General features: G+C 35.5%; 1 protein-coding gene across 2 annotated transcripts; it reads right to left on the bottom strand.

The window, feature by feature from the left end:
• Nucleotides 1–10,402: 10,402 nt before the first annotated feature.
• On the bottom strand, nucleotides 10,403–14,140 carry LOC147486572 (protein NRT1/ PTR FAMILY 5.6-like). 2 transcript variants are annotated; one of them, XM_086572978.1, is made up of 5 exons: nucleotides 13,857–14,140; nucleotides 13,557–13,713; nucleotides 12,443–12,660; nucleotides 11,736–12,280; nucleotides 10,403–11,395 (listed from the first exon to the last, which is right to left on the bottom strand). In XM_086572978.1, the coding sequence occupies exons 2-5, from the start codon at nucleotides 13,702–13,704 to the stop codon at nucleotides 10,513–10,515; spliced, it is 1,794 nt and encodes a 597-aa protein (XP_086429104.1). In that variant the 5' UTR covers nucleotides 13,705–13,713; nucleotides 13,857–14,140; the 3' UTR covers nucleotides 10,403–10,512. The 2 variants fall into 2 exon arrangements, with proteins under 2 accessions (XP_086429104.1, XP_086429103.1); XM_086572977.1 differs by lacking the exon at nucleotides 13,857–14,140 and having other exon boundaries at nucleotides 13,557–13,768.
• Between the last annotated feature and the right edge of the window lie 2,420 nt (nucleotides 14,141–16,560).

Here is a 16,560-nt window from a genome sequence, read left to right as displayed (position 1 = left end):
CCTTGATTGTCAAAGCTATTTACCTAATGTTCTAAAAACGCTAGGCGGTAGTTGTGCGGTGGGAGAGCGCCTAGCGCCTAAACCTTCTAGGCAGTGCCTAGATGGGCTAGGCGCTAGGCGGTTTTTTTTCCTAATATATATAGTAATACACACCTATACTATAAGAAATGAAGAAAATCATTTACTATAATTCAAAAAATAAACACAAACAAAAATACTTATTACAAAAATGCGTAATAGTTGAAGAATATCGACTTCATATAAAAACATACTCTTTGTTATAGTGACATATAATTTACATTATACTTTAGGCTTTTAAACTCATTCAAATTTTAAGCCTACATGGGCCTTTAATTTTTGACATTTAATCATTCAAAAAAAAAATGACTGGACCGCCTAGAGGCCACCTAGCCCCACCTAATCGGTCCGCCTAGACCCGCCTAGTCGGTCCACCGATTTTTTAAACGACTTGGGCCTAGACGAGTCGGTTGGGCACTACCTAGCACATAGGCGGCCGCCTAGACCAATTTTTAGAATAGTACTATTTACCACGGGAGTTGTTATGGACTTATGGGCTTATAGGAGAACTTATGTACGAAGGCTCTATCATCACAGCCCAGGTCCTTCTCTTTTCGAAGAAATACTTCTTATTAGATTTTCGATTATGTTGGTTTCAAGGAAGGATGGGGTTGACTCTGGAGAGTCTGGAGCAATAAACAGGTACCATATTGGGCCAAGCGTGGGCTCTGTCGCATATGTAAAAGATCTAAAATATTGAAGGTTTTACCAATGTGGGGCTTCGAAGTTGAAAGGTATGGTCGTATGGAGTATCCTTAGATATATATTATAGCTATACCCTCTTAGCTCTATTTTTTAAGGCTTAACAGAATCTCCAACTTTTTGTAAATTCTAATACTAATTACGAAAAAAAAGGAATTCAAAATCCTTAGATATATATTATAGTTATACCTTCACCAATCAATCTATTTTTTGGAGCACTCACAGAGACTCCAGTTTTTTCTAAACTCTATTACTAATTATGAAAAAGTAGGATATAAATAAAGAAACAATCCTATCTAGAGTTTCATAGAGTCTCCAACTTTTCCTAAACAATATAGCTAATTACGAAAAAAAATACTAAATTGCAAAAAACATTATTTTCAACCAAAAATGATTTTTCTAAAATCCTTACATCAAAAAGAATAGTTTCCACACTAATCTCAGGTGAAGTTTAACATAACAAAGTTTCTTTCTAGAAAATAATAATGAAACTATGAAAGAACAAAGGAAAAAATGAATTGAGTTGCTTGAACATTTACTTTATGCATTTGTTAACCACACATGTGACTGGGAAAAAAAAAAAAAAAAAGTAAACAATCACAAAATAAGTAATAGTGTATACCCAAAACAATAAAATTGTATTGTATGCACTATATATATTGCCCTAACAAATAAAGTTGGATCAATTTGAGGTCATCCACTGTGGGATTTAAACATTTAGTCATAGTTAAGGATTTCAAAAACCATAGGCCACAATAATTACGACATATTCTAATTAAATTTATGAATTTTATAATTTTCAATTTTAGCGGAATAACCGGATTCAGTTAAAACGGACGTTGGCTTAAATAAATCATATAACTATTGATTTAGTTAAAGTGGACGTTGGGCTTAAATAAATTATATACTAAACCAAATCAAACCAAAACAAAACAAATTACATGTGGAAAATTAAATTATACAAAAAATAACATCACAAAATATATAATAACAAATGAAAAAAAAAAAAAAAAAAAACCCAATAATGACAAATATTTTAAAATATATATAATATTGAAACTAATGTCAAAGATCAATTGATGAGAAATAGAAAACTAGATGCAAATGCATCGAACTAACTTCAAATAATATTTAACGGGAAATCAGAAATTGGATGCACATGCAAGCATTAAACTAACCTCAAAGAATAATTAACGGAAAATCAAAACTTGGATGCAAATACATCAAACTAACACAAAAAAATAATTGTTGGTAAATCAGAAATTGGATGCAAATACATTGAACTAACCCTCAAAGATTAAATTAACGGGAAATCGGAAACTTGATGCAACTGTATTGAACTAACCTAAAAAAAATAACTATAAATTGGAAACATGATGCAAATGCGTGAAACTAATCTTTAAAAATAATTAATGGGAAATCGAAAACTAGATGCAACTACACTGAACTAATTTCAAAAAATAAATTGGATGCAAATGCACTGAACTAACCTCAAGAAATAATTAACGAAAAATCGAAAACTGGATACAAATTCATTAAACTAACCTCAAACAATAATTAACGGGAAATCAGAAACTAGATGCAAATGCAACCTCATCGAATAATAAACGAGAAATCAGAAACTGGATGCAAATGTATTAAACTAATCTCATAAAATGATTAACGGGAAATCGGAAACTGGATGCAAATGCATTGAAATGAGCTCGAAGAATAATTAGCAGGAAATTGGAAATTAGATACAAATGCATTAAACTGATTGCAAAGAATAATTAACAAGAAATCGGAAACTGGATGCAACTGCATTGAATTAACCTTAAAAAATAAATAACAGAAAATTAGAAATTGGATGCAAATGCATTGAACTAACCTCAAAATATAGTTGTGCTATATATTGTGGGAATGTCCCGATAAGTATAGTTTTGTATTTAAAACGGTGTTTATCTTATCTTTTTTCGTATAATTGGGGACACCTTGCTATTCAAGTAGCTTCAATATGAACTTCGTCTTATTAGATAATCTCACAAAACTTCAATCAAACTTCTATTATTAAACAACAAATAAAGTTGAAGGGTTTTATCAATGGCGAGTTTTTTTTTAATAGAGAGTACGTGGGGTTTTCTTGTTATAAGAAATTTGGATGAGTGATCAATATAATATTTGTATATAATTGTTATGCATATATTTTTCAGAATAATTAATATGACAGGACCCGTTCGTAGATAATCTTTGAAGATCCCACATAGTGAGTTAGGTATATAATTTAAAGAATAATTAACGGGAAATTGGGAACTGAATAATCTTTGATGATCCCATATAGTATATCAAACATGATTTATTTTTATGTCATGTTTGCAAGGACACTACAGATAGATAGGTAGAAAGTTAGTATTACACACCACATTGGATAATTAAAAGGAAATCGAAAACTAGATTCAAATACATTGAACTGAGCTCAAAGAGTAATTAATGGGAAATCAGAAACTTTATACAAATGCAATAAACTAAACTCAAAAAGTAATAATTAATTAGAAATCGGAAATTTGATTCAACTGCATTAAACTAACATTAAAGAATAACTAATGGGAAATTAGAAATTGGATGCAAATTCTTGAAAAATATTTAACGGGAAATCGGAAATGGTATGCAAAAATACATCAAACAAACCTCAAATAATAATTAACGGTGAATCAAAAACTGAATGCAAATGCATTGAACTAACCTCAAAATATAATTAACAGGAAATAAAAAAACTAAATGCAACTGCATTGAACTAACCTCATAGAATAATTGATGGGAAATCAGAAACTATATGCAAATGCATTGAAATAATCTCCAAAAATAGTTAATAGGAAATCAGAAACCGGATGAAATTGCATCGAACTAACCTCAAAGAGTTATTAATGAGAAATCGGAAGCTGGATGCAAATGCAATGAACTAATCTAAAAACTAATTAATAAATATATAAACATCAAAAAAATGGATGCAAATGCACTAAACTAACCTCAATGAATAATTAACGGGATATTATAAATTTGATGCAACTGTATTGAACAAACCTAAAAAAAAATTAATGGAAAATTGAAAACTTGCTGCAAATGCATTAAACAACTAACCTCAAATAACAATTAACGGAAATCGAAAATTGGATGCAACTGCATTGAACTAACCTCAAAGAATAATTAATGGAAAATCGGAAACTGGATGCAACTGTATTAAACTAAAATCATATATTAACTAACAAGCCGGGAAATCAGAAATTGGATGCAATATCCTTGATGAATATTTAACGGAAAATCAGAAACTGGATGCAAATGCATTGAAATAATCTCAAAGAATAGCTAACTAGAAATCGGAAACCAGATGTAACTACATCGAACTACCCTCAAAGCATAAATAACCGGAAATTTAAAGCTAGATGCGAACTAACTTCGAAAAATAATTAACGGGAAATCAAGAACTGGATGCAGATGTATTAAACTAACCTCAAAGAATAATTAACGGGAAATTAGAACCTTAATGCAAATGCAATTAACTAATCTCAAAGAGTAATTAACGAAACATTTAAAACTAGATGGAACTATACTGAATTAACCTTAATGAATAACTAACGGAAAATCATAAACTTGGTGCAACTGCACTGAACTAACCTTAAATAATAATTAACGGAAAATCAGAAACTTGATACAACTACATTGAATTAACCTCAAAGAATAATTAATGGGAAATCGGAAACTAGATCCAACTACATTGAACTAGACTCAAAAAATAATTAACGTAAAATCGGAAACTTGATGCAAATACATTAAACTAACCTCGAAACATAGTTGTATTATATATAGGGAGAATATAATATCTCAACAAGTATAGTTTTGCATTTTAAGTAGTGTTTATTATAATTATTTTATTATAATTGGGAATGCATTGCTATTTAAGTAGCTTCAATATCATCTTCGCCACATTGGGCATTCTCACAAAATTTCAATCAAATTTATATTATTAAACATAACAACAAAAATAAATCGATGAGTTTTACCAAGGTTTGGTGCTTTCTTTTGATAGAGAGTGGTGCAAGAAATTTTGAACAAGTGATTAATATAATTTCCATATCTCATAGCTATAAATAGTTACTAATATTTTTTAGAATAATTTAATATAACGGCACCTGTTCATAGGACGGGTTTGAAAGCTAGTTTAATACTCTAATACATAGCTAGTAAATTTGCGTATAATACTCGTTTTATACGTGTTTTATATATTTTTGCGTATAATATGAATAATAAGGCGAACGTTTCAAACCTAGGGATTAATACACGAATTCTATAATACATGCTTATAATTGCCGAATAATAAGGTCCGTATTTTTAAACAAAAAAAAAATGTACCATAAAAAGCATGATGCAACTTCAAAATAGAAGGTTTTGAAAATCCACTTAAATTAGAACATTCCATACCTAAAGAATATCGAAGAACTAAAGTGTTAGCAAGTAAATATAAATGAAAAATTGAGTTATATATGTATAGTTAACGAGCAATTCTGACAAATTATTACATTTTAAATTTGTAATGCAACAAAATATATCCGATTTTTTCCATATTATACCCGTATAACAGACGAATTGTATGTTTGAAGCTTTTTTCGTTTTTCTGGCCGAATTTTTAAACGTATTATTATTCAAAATTTCAAATTTTTGACAAATAATTTATGTATCGAATTTTTGCCATCCGCGAATTTACTAACTATGCTCTAATATTCTGCTTTCAGAAATGGATTTTGTTTATATGTTTGTTTGCTTTCGGCTCTTTGTCATTACTACTCGTCTACTCGATAAAAAAACATCACCATTAAAGACAAAAATTATGGAAACATCATATGGGCCTCAAAAACTTGTATCACCTAGTGAGGTCCTTATTTATATATATAGCTTTTCTGGTCCATTGCTATGGTAAACCATGCACCAAAGTTCCAAACCTCCTCCTCTCAGGAAGAGTTGAAAACTTAAATGGCGTATAGTGCGCGTGGTCAATCATCCAAAAAGCAATTGTATAAATACTGAGGAGCATATGACTATATGTTTAGTGTTTGTAACAGAGCTGATATTTTCTGAGCAAGTCAGCCCCCTTAGTTCATTGTGTCGTGTCACCTTTTAAACTCGAGATGCATATGTCCATTGCCAAGTAGAGAACTGATGTAAGCTAAATCCAAATACTTTATTGTCAATACAAAAGCTAGATGCAATTTTTTCAATTCAACCACATATATAACATATAACTTGTCTGATGTGGCCACCCTGCATATAGAAAACCTTCCACATATAGAATTTTCTGAAGGTGTAGACACTCAAGACTTTAGTGTTGATAATACCAAAATAACTCGGAGAAACAGGACTTCCTTGCAATGCAACATGACTTGTTAACTAACTCGGTGTTAAAGGAGCCATTATACAAGACACATCTAAGGAAGTGTTTGAGGACCATCTAGATGAGGAGATACTTGTCATTACTCCTATTGCAAAATCAGCTCCTACCTCCTCAGAATCAAAAACAAGGAGTAAAAAGATGAAATCGGTCTTGAACTTATACCCCGATCAAAGCAAAGGCCACACGATTCCACAAAAATAAACAACAAGTACCAACTCACGCTGAAAGGGGTGGTGGCGGAAGGGGAGGTAGAGCAAGAGGCTCAAGTAAGATATAACTTCCATTGGTTCTTTAAATGTGTAGTTTAGGAGTATGGAATGTAAGAGGGATAAACGGGTAGTGATAAGGCTAAGGAAGTGAATAAAGTAAGATTAGAGAATAAATTATGTATGTTTGGACTACTAGAAACCAAAGTGAGGCAAGGCAGATATGACTATCGTTTTATGATAACTATCGCTTATCTTACCGGAAGAGTATGGTTCTCATTGGTATCCGTTGTTCATCCGCAAAACAAATTTCAATCAAAACAACGTTTCTTTTTATCTATTGTTATGCTAGCAACTCAAGGAGAGAAAGAAATGTTTTGTGGAACATCTCAAGTCATGTAGTTACACTATTAATGAACCTTGGTGCATCATCAAGTGATTTTAATAGTGTGCTTTCCTCATCCGAAAGATATGGAAATTTAGTTCACCCAAGAGAAGTTGACGACGATTTCTTAGAATGTGTAAACACTCTTGAGGTGCATGATCTACGCGATACCGTGAAAGCTTCTTTACCTGGACTAACAATTCAGAGGGAAGAGAAAGAAGGAGCTCCAAAATCGACGGATGCCTAGTAAACCAAGAGTGGTACAACTCCTTCCCAAATAATTTTTTCTACCCAAAGGAGTTTCGATCACTCAATGGTACTAAATTGGGTAAATTTACCCTTTTAGGTTACGCAATGCTTGGGTGCTTCACAAGTCTTTTATGCAAACCTTTTTAGGGCTGAACATGCAAGTGACAGTAATCCATCCTATATCTTAGCTCAAAAGCAAAAAAATCTCAAGGGGATCCTAAAGAGTTGGTCAAGAGAAAACTTTTCAGATGTGGGGAAGAAAATCAAGAAGCCGAATTAAGATGTTCGGTCCAAGAAAAACTACAAACCCACCAGCGAATAATTCTCTTATTCAAGAAGAAAGGGCGAAGAAGAGAGGTTTATATAGAGCTCATGAAGATGGAGTATGAGGAATTAAGACAGAGCGGGTTATGCGTGGATGGTTCAAGGTGACAGATGCAATCGCTTTGTTTCATAACATTCTTTAAAGTCCGGACAATTTCGATGGTGAAGGTCTATTGATCTCGTAAACATGATAAAGTAGTGGATTTAATAGTCGAACACTATAAATCTCTACTAGGTGATACTTCTCAATATTCGAAGTTATTCAAGATATCACAAATGTGCCAACAAGAATCGAAGCTCAAGCCATAAATTAGAAGTACAAAAGAAGAGATTAGAGAAGCACTCTTCTCGATGGACAACTATAAGGCCCCAGGGCCAGATGGATATAATGCCTTCTTCTATAAGAAGTGTTGGTCCATTGTTGGGGCAGATCTTATGAATGCAGTAAAGTTTGTACTGAGCTCTCACACCATGCCGAGTGGGTTTAACTCTACTTTTATATCGCTGGTTCCTAAAGTACCAAACCCTGGAAAGGTGAATGATTATAGGCCTATTGCCTGTTGCAATGTTACCTATAAATGTGTGGCAAAGGTCCCGGTCAAAAAAGCCTATATTACGACCTTATTGGTTTCAACCCGGTCGATTTTGTACCTTCAAGATCTATACAAGACAATCTCCTCCTCTCTCATGAGTTGCTAAGAAACTATAAGAGAAGATATACATCACCAAGATGTGCTTTGAAGGTGGATATTAGTAAAATATGACTCGATTGGGATGCTTTACATGTCATGCTTCAAAAGATGAGAATACCCCAACAAGTCATTTTATGGCTACAGGTTATGCTACTCCACCCCTTTCTATTCTATCATCATTAATGGGAAGCCCGAGAGCTACTTTAAAGGAAAGAGGGGCCTTTTCGAGACCCCTTGTCACCTTACTTGTTTGTTATAGTCATGGAAGGATTGAGCAAACTTTTATTGGAGGGATTAACTAATTCTTCTATAAAAGCTCACCCAAATGTAAAAGCTCAAGGTCGGAACCTATGTTTTGCGATGACCGTTAGTTTTCTTTAAAGGTGATATGGAATCTGCATTAGGCGTGTAAAAGGGTATCCTCATGAAATTTTCGTAAGGAACCGCCTTATGGTAAACTTGCGTAAGACTTCCTTGATCAAATAGGTTTAACAATTCATGTCATCAAACTTGGGAGTGCAGCCATCAAGAGCATATAACTTATCTTGGTCTCCCTCATTTCCTCAAGATTGGGGATTAAGGATCTGACCTCTTTATAGAGAATAACTACAAGAATCAAAAGTTGGAAAACAAGAGCTTTATCTCATGCGGGAAGGTTGCAATTGATTCACTCGTCTCCTTTTCCATGTGTATTGGGCAAGAACTTTTTCTTGCCAGAGACGCTTATATCTCAAGTTTCAAAAATGTGTCTGAAGTTTCTTTGGAGTGGCCCGGATATGGAAAGAAAAATGCATCAAAGTAAAAAGAATGTTTGGCACTAACAAAGAAAGAAGGTGGGTTGGGAATCATGAATCTAGGACTATGGAATAAAGCTGTCTATTGTGGGCTCATATTCAAGATAGTTACTAAAGAGGAAAGTTTATGGGTCAAATGGACTTGGAGTCACCACATTAAGGGGTAAGAACTTTGTGCCCAAAGGAGGGCTTGGGTGTGGAGGAACTTACTCATGGCTTCAAAGTTCATTAAGTATAGTATTTCAACAGTAAAAAACTTCTCTATATGACCTATGGTGCTCTACAACGCCCTCTCATTGAAGACCTAAATGCCGGGAATGAAATCCATCTGCCTTTGGAGTCCAAGGTAAGTGAGTTGATCACTTCGGGTACATGGAATGCTCTTGTGCATAATTTGCAAAATTCTGGTAAAGAAACGAATCTTAAACATTGAGATCAACACATTCCTCACTTCGATATAATTATCCGGGCCTTCCTAGAGGTACATACAAATTCTATATCCGCCTACAATGCTTTGAGAGTCCCTGGGAGAGGGTAAGATGGTATAATCTGGTTTGGGGAAAATGGTTATGCCTAAGCACTTCGTTCTTGCATGGCAATTGTTTGCTGGTAATTTACCGACTCAAGGCAGACTTGTCAAGAAAAAGGTGTTGAATAACTCTTCATGTTGTTTGTGCAACAATTCGAGGGAGAATTCAAAGCATCCGTTCTTTGAATGTGTATACAGTAAAACCATTTGGGAGGAAGTAAAATTGCTACTAGGATGTCAACCTCGCTGCTTTGAGCTCAAATGAAGAATGGTGGTACCTTATAGGTAATCGTAAGACTAATTCTTTACAAGCGAGATCACCAAAATCTACATCCGTGGCTACGATCTACTCCAATTGAGAAAACCGTAGAAGATTCCAAAACAAAAGGCAACCAAATAGGCTCCTTCAAGATATGAAAGTGTATGTACAAAGTCAATTGGATGAAGTCAAGAATATCTATAGTGATAGAATGTTCTTAGACAGACTTGGTATAATGGTGAGATACGAAACTATGCCCCTTAAGTTCTCAAAATGGTTAAAGCCGTAACAAGATATGTTCAAATTGAATCTCATCCGATGATCGGTGTGGAACAGGGAGGAACAATAAGAGATTGTGAGGGAAATATTACAATGTGCTTTTTCTGAGGGATGAAGTCCGTCTTATTTCAAGAACTAAAGGCAATATTGCAAGGTCTCTATGGTTGTCAAAGTATTAACATTAAAGGTGGAGGTAGCATCGGACTCTCTTAGGTCTATCAAGATTCTCTTGGGTAAGGAGAAAATAAACTCAATCTAGTCAAAGAGATTAAGGCGGTTTACGCTAACTTTTCATTAGGTTCATACATGTCTATAGAGAATGTAATAGAGGCGCCAGACTTTCTCATTTCTTTCAAATGTAAATGAGGTTATCTTTTTGTTCCTCCTCTAGACAAATGCCACATATTGTGGAGGAGGATAAAAGAGGTCAAGTTTATATAAGAGTTTAATGACAACCCCAAAAACTTATTCAAAAAAAAAAAACAATAAAAGAAACAAGAGGTTATAGACACCAGTCTAGTAACAATCAGTTTTATAAAGAACCCCTTAGCAAAAGTTGTATATAAAAGGAGACTTGAGACGCTTGAACTAGATACTTAAGCCATCACTTCGACCCCGTCATCAGAGTCAGCAATTGCAACCCTTTTCTGCACTTTTTTGTAGGAATATCTCCTAGCTATCAAAACATAAGCAACCAAATTCACGCCATTAATAGCCGCTAGCAACCAATAAAACTTGTCTATGCGGCTGTGGTTTAAGTTTTTCCCAATCCAGCTATTCTTCCCACCCTTCGAGCTCAAATGGTCGACGGTTGTTATTAAAAGAGTACTGGCGAAGTTTGATGCACCAATCACACTAAGATAAAATGCGATTCCCAAGCTTCTCATCTTATCAGGTACTTGATCATAGAAGTACTCTTGCAAGCCCACCAGTGTAAAACCATCTCCTAAACCAATGATCAGGAACTGTGGAACTAACCAAAATACACTCATGGAGATAGGACCAATGTGTCCACCTTGTACAATCTCCTTTTCTACAACTCTTAGTCTTCTTTTCTCAACTAAGGCAGCAGTAGCCATCGATAATACCGAGAAGGCCATTCCAATACCGATCCTTTGGAGTATGTTAATACCTCTTTCATTACCAGTAGTTTTTCTTAGTAGGGGTACAAGAATCCTATCGTAAATACACACTGTGATTATCATTCCAATTGCTGCAATGGAGTAGATGGAGGCAGGGGGAATTTCTAAACCATGACCAATTTTTCGGTTCATGGTACTACCTTGTTTGATGAAAAATGTTGAGGCTTGTGCTACACATAACCCAAATGGCAATGTGGTGAACCATATAGGGAGCATATTAAGAAGAAGTTTCAATTCCTCAACCCTGGTCACTGTGGCTAGTCTCCAAGGACTTTGCTGTTGTTCCATTGTACATCCTGGCTCCTTGTCCTCAAGGATTGCAGCTTTGTCAAGAAAGCTGAAAATAATATTTAAAAGGACATAAGAAAATTAACTCCACTAAGTTTATTTCTTCATATTTCAGTTAGCAAAATTCACTGATGTACTCGTTATATCATAAGAAACATCTTAGATAGTTTAGTGATGTACATTGTCTATATATCAGAGTGTGGCACACATTTTAGTTGATCCCCACCTGAAACATACCAAGTTGAGTGGATTTAACTGTCTCAACCTCATATGTCGTAATTTTGGACATTGATTCCACAGTAATCATATTCCCATATTTTTCATGTAAATTTCGTTGTTTATCCATACAATCTATCAATCAGTGAATTCACAAGCAAGTGGATAACTACCTGAGTTTATTTGTGTGGCATAGAAGCCTCCCATTGCCCTTTTGTGACTCGGGAAGTTCATACAGTAGAGCTGGGTTTGAGGGATGAGGAAGTTTTCGCTTAATTATAGCTGCTACCAGGACTTGCAACATTGGAGTTAAGGGGCTCCCTGCAGGCAACCTATAGCGGTAAAAGCGCTTCCCTGCTAGGAAAACTATGACTGACATTGCCATACTCACTGTAAGAATGATATCTGCAGCAGCCCAACCCACTTCGTCTTGAACGTAAACAACCACAGTTACACCAAGCAACAGCCCGGAACAAAGTCCAAAGTTCCACCAGTTGAAGTATGACATTTTTTTCTTCCTTTCTCCAGAGTGATCTTCATCAAATTGATCAGCTCCAAAGCTTTCCAAAGAGGGTTTGTGTCCTCCAGTTCCTACAGATATCAAATAGATAGCCAGGAAGAAGAACACTTCATGAAGCTTCTTGGGCTTCTCACAAGTGAATATGTGACATGGCTTCAAGCTTGGGATCAGCTCTGACATTGCTAAGAGGCTCAAACCCTGAGGAGAAAACCGAAAACAAGACTCAATAACGCTGAGTAGAGACAGACTTTTCATTCCATGTGGATCGAAGAAAGTTAGTGGGTGACATTCCTTATTCTAATATTATCAGGCAGCACATGGAAAGATTTGAGGAAATGAATAAGTTAAGAGAGGAATTACCAAAAGATATATGACCGAAGATATCAGGACCATGAAGAACCTCCCAAAGTAGGCATCGGCAAGAAAACCACCAATAAGAGGCATCATGGTTGTCACTCCTGACCAATAATTTACGCTTTTAGCTGCTGTTTTGAGGTCTTGATGTATCACTTTGGTGAGGTAGGTAATAAGATTTGTAGCAATCCCAAAATAAGTCAACCTTTCACTGAACTCAATCGCTGTGACAAAAAAACATGTTAGAAAAAAACTATATATCTAGGTACATTGTAAATATAAACATTATCCAGTGTTAAGTCTTGATACTCCGTAATGCTAGACTTCATTCCGTCTAGGTACTTGAATCCCAGATTTTCACAAACCATCAGTTGCGCAAGGTCGACATGCCAATAAGTCAATTTCCAAGTTACATTCATTGTCCTCCTCAGTCTTCCCATGTCACATAGCTGGTAGGTTTCTATGTCATACTTTAAGTTGAAGAGCTAAAGTTCAACTAGCTCATTGGCAAAGCGCAATGAGTATTCATTATTTCTCTGCTTCAATGTTATAGTGCTTTTAGTAGCCAAAAACAATAAACTAGACAGTACACACTTTGTCGAGTACTTACCATAACCTTCCTAGCCAGTCAAGAATCAAAGCCACATTTCACACTTACTGTGTGGCACACACTGCACACTGCACTTCTAAGATACTTAATGGTGTTATCTTACTCCATTGCAAGATTCGTCGGTGGGTTACTCACTTTTTCAAAGTTATCAAGTAATATTATCCAGGCCAATGCACACATATGAACATATATCTTACTTGACTCTGAAAGTATTAAAAGTTTCAGATATTCCTTGCTCAAGAAAAATCACTTCATAATTGGGAGGAGGAAGAGTACTAGTTTTGATGAACACCGAAAAAATTGTACTTAATGCTATCAAGTGGTGTTACTGTGCATTTACAGGGGTTTAATCTTTGTTTTTTCGTCAACTTAGCAATCCTAACTTGGTGAAGAAATTTGGTAATTGGTAAACTTAACTACAATTATATGCACAGAATATAACTAGATAAACATTTCATAACAGTAACGAGGTCTCTTTATTTTTACTTGTGCCTTTTTACTGATCCTTACCGAGAATGAACAGGGACGCTTTCCAAACGCCAGTTGAAGCTCGAAGAGGGATTCTTCCATGATGATCTATCGATGAATCATACACCCACTTCTCCTCATTTATTTCTACTGATTCTCTAGGCATTCTCTTGTTCAGTTCTGGCTTCATCTCCGTAAACTAACAAGAGAGGAAAAAGTCTTAACTGAGGATATGTTTGCTATCGTACTACTTATATAGAGAGTATACCTTCCTTGTGTTACATAAGACCTACTTTTTGTTGGGATGGAACTCTAGTCTAGATTGAAGAAACATATCCTGACCTGGCTATGATTGTATGAACGAAAATATTCATTAGTTCCACTCAGTTGTCATTGTTGAGCGTAGATGGAATAGCATTCTTTGTCAACGTACAGGTTCTTTCTTCCACGACCAAAGTCAAAAAGCGACCTAAAGTTCAAATTTCTAGTCTAGACGTCTAGTAATGTATTTTTATTATCTTTGATCGATATGTATATCTTTGAGTCACTGGTACTTGGTATTGGACTAAGTAATCAGTAGAAGCTAGATATCCAGATAGATAGGTACTGATGCTTAAAATTGCCATTCTTGTTGCGTGATGTCAATTCTGTCATCTTTATCAATCAGTGGGATAATGAGAGTCACCACAAAAACAATAATATCATTCTTCAGATATACATCAATGGTATATAAAATTAACGATGAACTTCTACGTAAGTAATTAGGATCTTCTCATCTTCCAGGTAAGTAATCACATGGAACATGTGACCTTACTTCATACAGGATAATTATATTGCTCAAGTTTCACCTTTTTGCTAAATACATTAAATGTAATAAAGCTAGCGGATTCACGTGTTCATTAGAAACGTTTTGCGATGAAAGTTGGTGAATATATTCTGTCTTAAACCTTCTAGTTAGGTAGGATTCTGTTTTACTCCTCTTTGTTTTCCTCCTCTGACAATATTGTGGGCAACGCCAGAGATTCTTAAAGACAACTTCCATGTTAGTTCTTTTTAACAACTCGGTTTTAAAGAACTAGACTTAGCTAATACGTATCCATGTAAGTAGTGAATATGAAAGAGATATATATCTGTTTGTATGTCATAACTGTCTCTGTTTCTGTAGTCATCTTTCTCTGTTTCGCCATACCCAGGCATCCCACATTATACCTGTTGTTTTGGCTGTGAAATTACTGTTCGTATGAAAAGAAGAGGGTGCGTGCGCGCGCTCAAATATACCTAGCCCAAGAGCTGCACGCGCCCATGCCGTGGAAAAGAAGTTAGTTTTTTTTCCCATTTTCGCAAAACAACAGTACTGGAAGTCGGTCAAGAAGAGGGCGCGCGCGCTCAGATATGCCTAGCCCAAGGCGCACACGTGCCCTAGCCTCTAGACACTAGGTTCCGAGATTTCGCCAATAAATCGAGATTTTGTTTTTTATACTGAAATTTCGGCCCACTATAAAAAAAAAAAAAAGTTAGGGTTTTTGACCTAACTAACAATTTCTTGGTGAGATTATTGAGGGAGAACTTTTTCTTTGTGGGATTGTTGAGAGAACTTTTTCTAGTGTTTCTAAAGAGTGAGAAAGAGAGAAAACTTGTTGAGAGCATTCTTTGTGAGTGATTGAGAGTTGATTGTTGTGTACAATCAAAACAACTTCTCTTGTAACTTTCTTCTTCATCTAGTGGAATCATCGATCTTGCCGTGTGGATGTAGGCATATTGTCGAACCACGATGAATCATTGTCTTGTGTATGTTTGTTCTTTACATATAATCTATTTATGCTTGCTTATGTTAATATTGTATTGTTGTTAGGTTGTTGCTTGGAGAGTTGTTGAATAATTTGTTGGTAGAAAGTTCAAACCTTTAAGGGTTAAACTAGTTTGTTGTTGATAGCTTCCACGTTAGTCGCAACAATTGGTATCAGAGTGAAGTTTACGACCTAGAATTTTGAGTTTTGGTGAAGAACCATAGTGCTCGAAATTTGTGTAGACAAGGTGTTCGATAAAATTTCCGAGTGAGTTTTCTTGTGGGTTACTTTGTGTGACTTATAGAAATGGCTCTCAAGATGTTAAATACAAGGTTTGAAGAAGAAAAGTTTGATAAAGAAGCACGAGAATTAACGGCAAGAGTGAGGTCGTATGAGAAGACTTCTATAAGCAAGTGGAAGGGTAGTTTTAAGAAGCCTTTAAAAAATGTACGATACTACAATTGCAAGAAAAAGGGGCATTATCTAAGTGATTGCCCTAGCCCGAAAAATAGTAACAAGATGAGCGGTAAGTTGGAGAATGAGGATGTTAGTAAAGCAAGTCTTGCTTTCGGCTTCGATGGGGATGATGTAAGTCTTTCGGTGTCTACACAAGAAGACCACATGACTGATAAGTGGATTCTTGATTCCGGGTGTTCCTACCACATGTGTCCAAATAGGAAGTGGTTTGCTACCTATAAGAACTTGAGTGGAGATTCCATTTTGATGGGTAATGACGTTGTTTGTAAGACAGTTGGGATTAGAACTATACGGGTCAAGATGCATGATGGTTTTGTAAAGACTCTAAATGATGTGAGACATGTTCCCGAGCTAAAGAAGAACCTTATTTCTCTTGGTACCTTGGATTCCAAAGGCCACAAGCTTGTGGGAGAAGGTGGAGTCCTAAAGATTGTTAGTGACTCTTTAGTCGTTATGAATGGCCAAAGACATGAAACTTTGTATACTTTGATGGGTAGTACGGTGACAGACAATGTAGCAGTTGTTACATGTAGTGATGATTTCGAGTGCACTAAGATGTGGCATATGTGTTTAGGGCATATAAGTGAACAGGGTTTGTCTGAGTTGTGCAAGCGAGGGTTCTTGAAGGACTTGAATAAGCCAAATATGGGGTTCTGTGAGCATTGTGTCTGTGGAAAGCAGTGCAGAGTCAAGTTCAGTTCGAGCAAGCATAAGACAACGGGCATCCTTGATTATGTGCATACGGATGTGTGGGGACCCTCCAGAGTGGCTTTAAAAGAAAA

Source organism: Coptis chinensis, chromosome 7, assembly GCF_015680905.1.
Source record: "Coptis chinensis isolate HL-2020 chromosome 7, ASM1568090v1, whole genome shotgun sequence".
NCBI classification, from domain to species: Eukaryota; Viridiplantae; Streptophyta; class Magnoliopsida; order Ranunculales; family Ranunculaceae; genus Coptis; species Coptis chinensis.
Note: the sequence above shows the minus strand (reverse complement) of the source record. Positions and strands in the feature narration are given on the sequence as shown.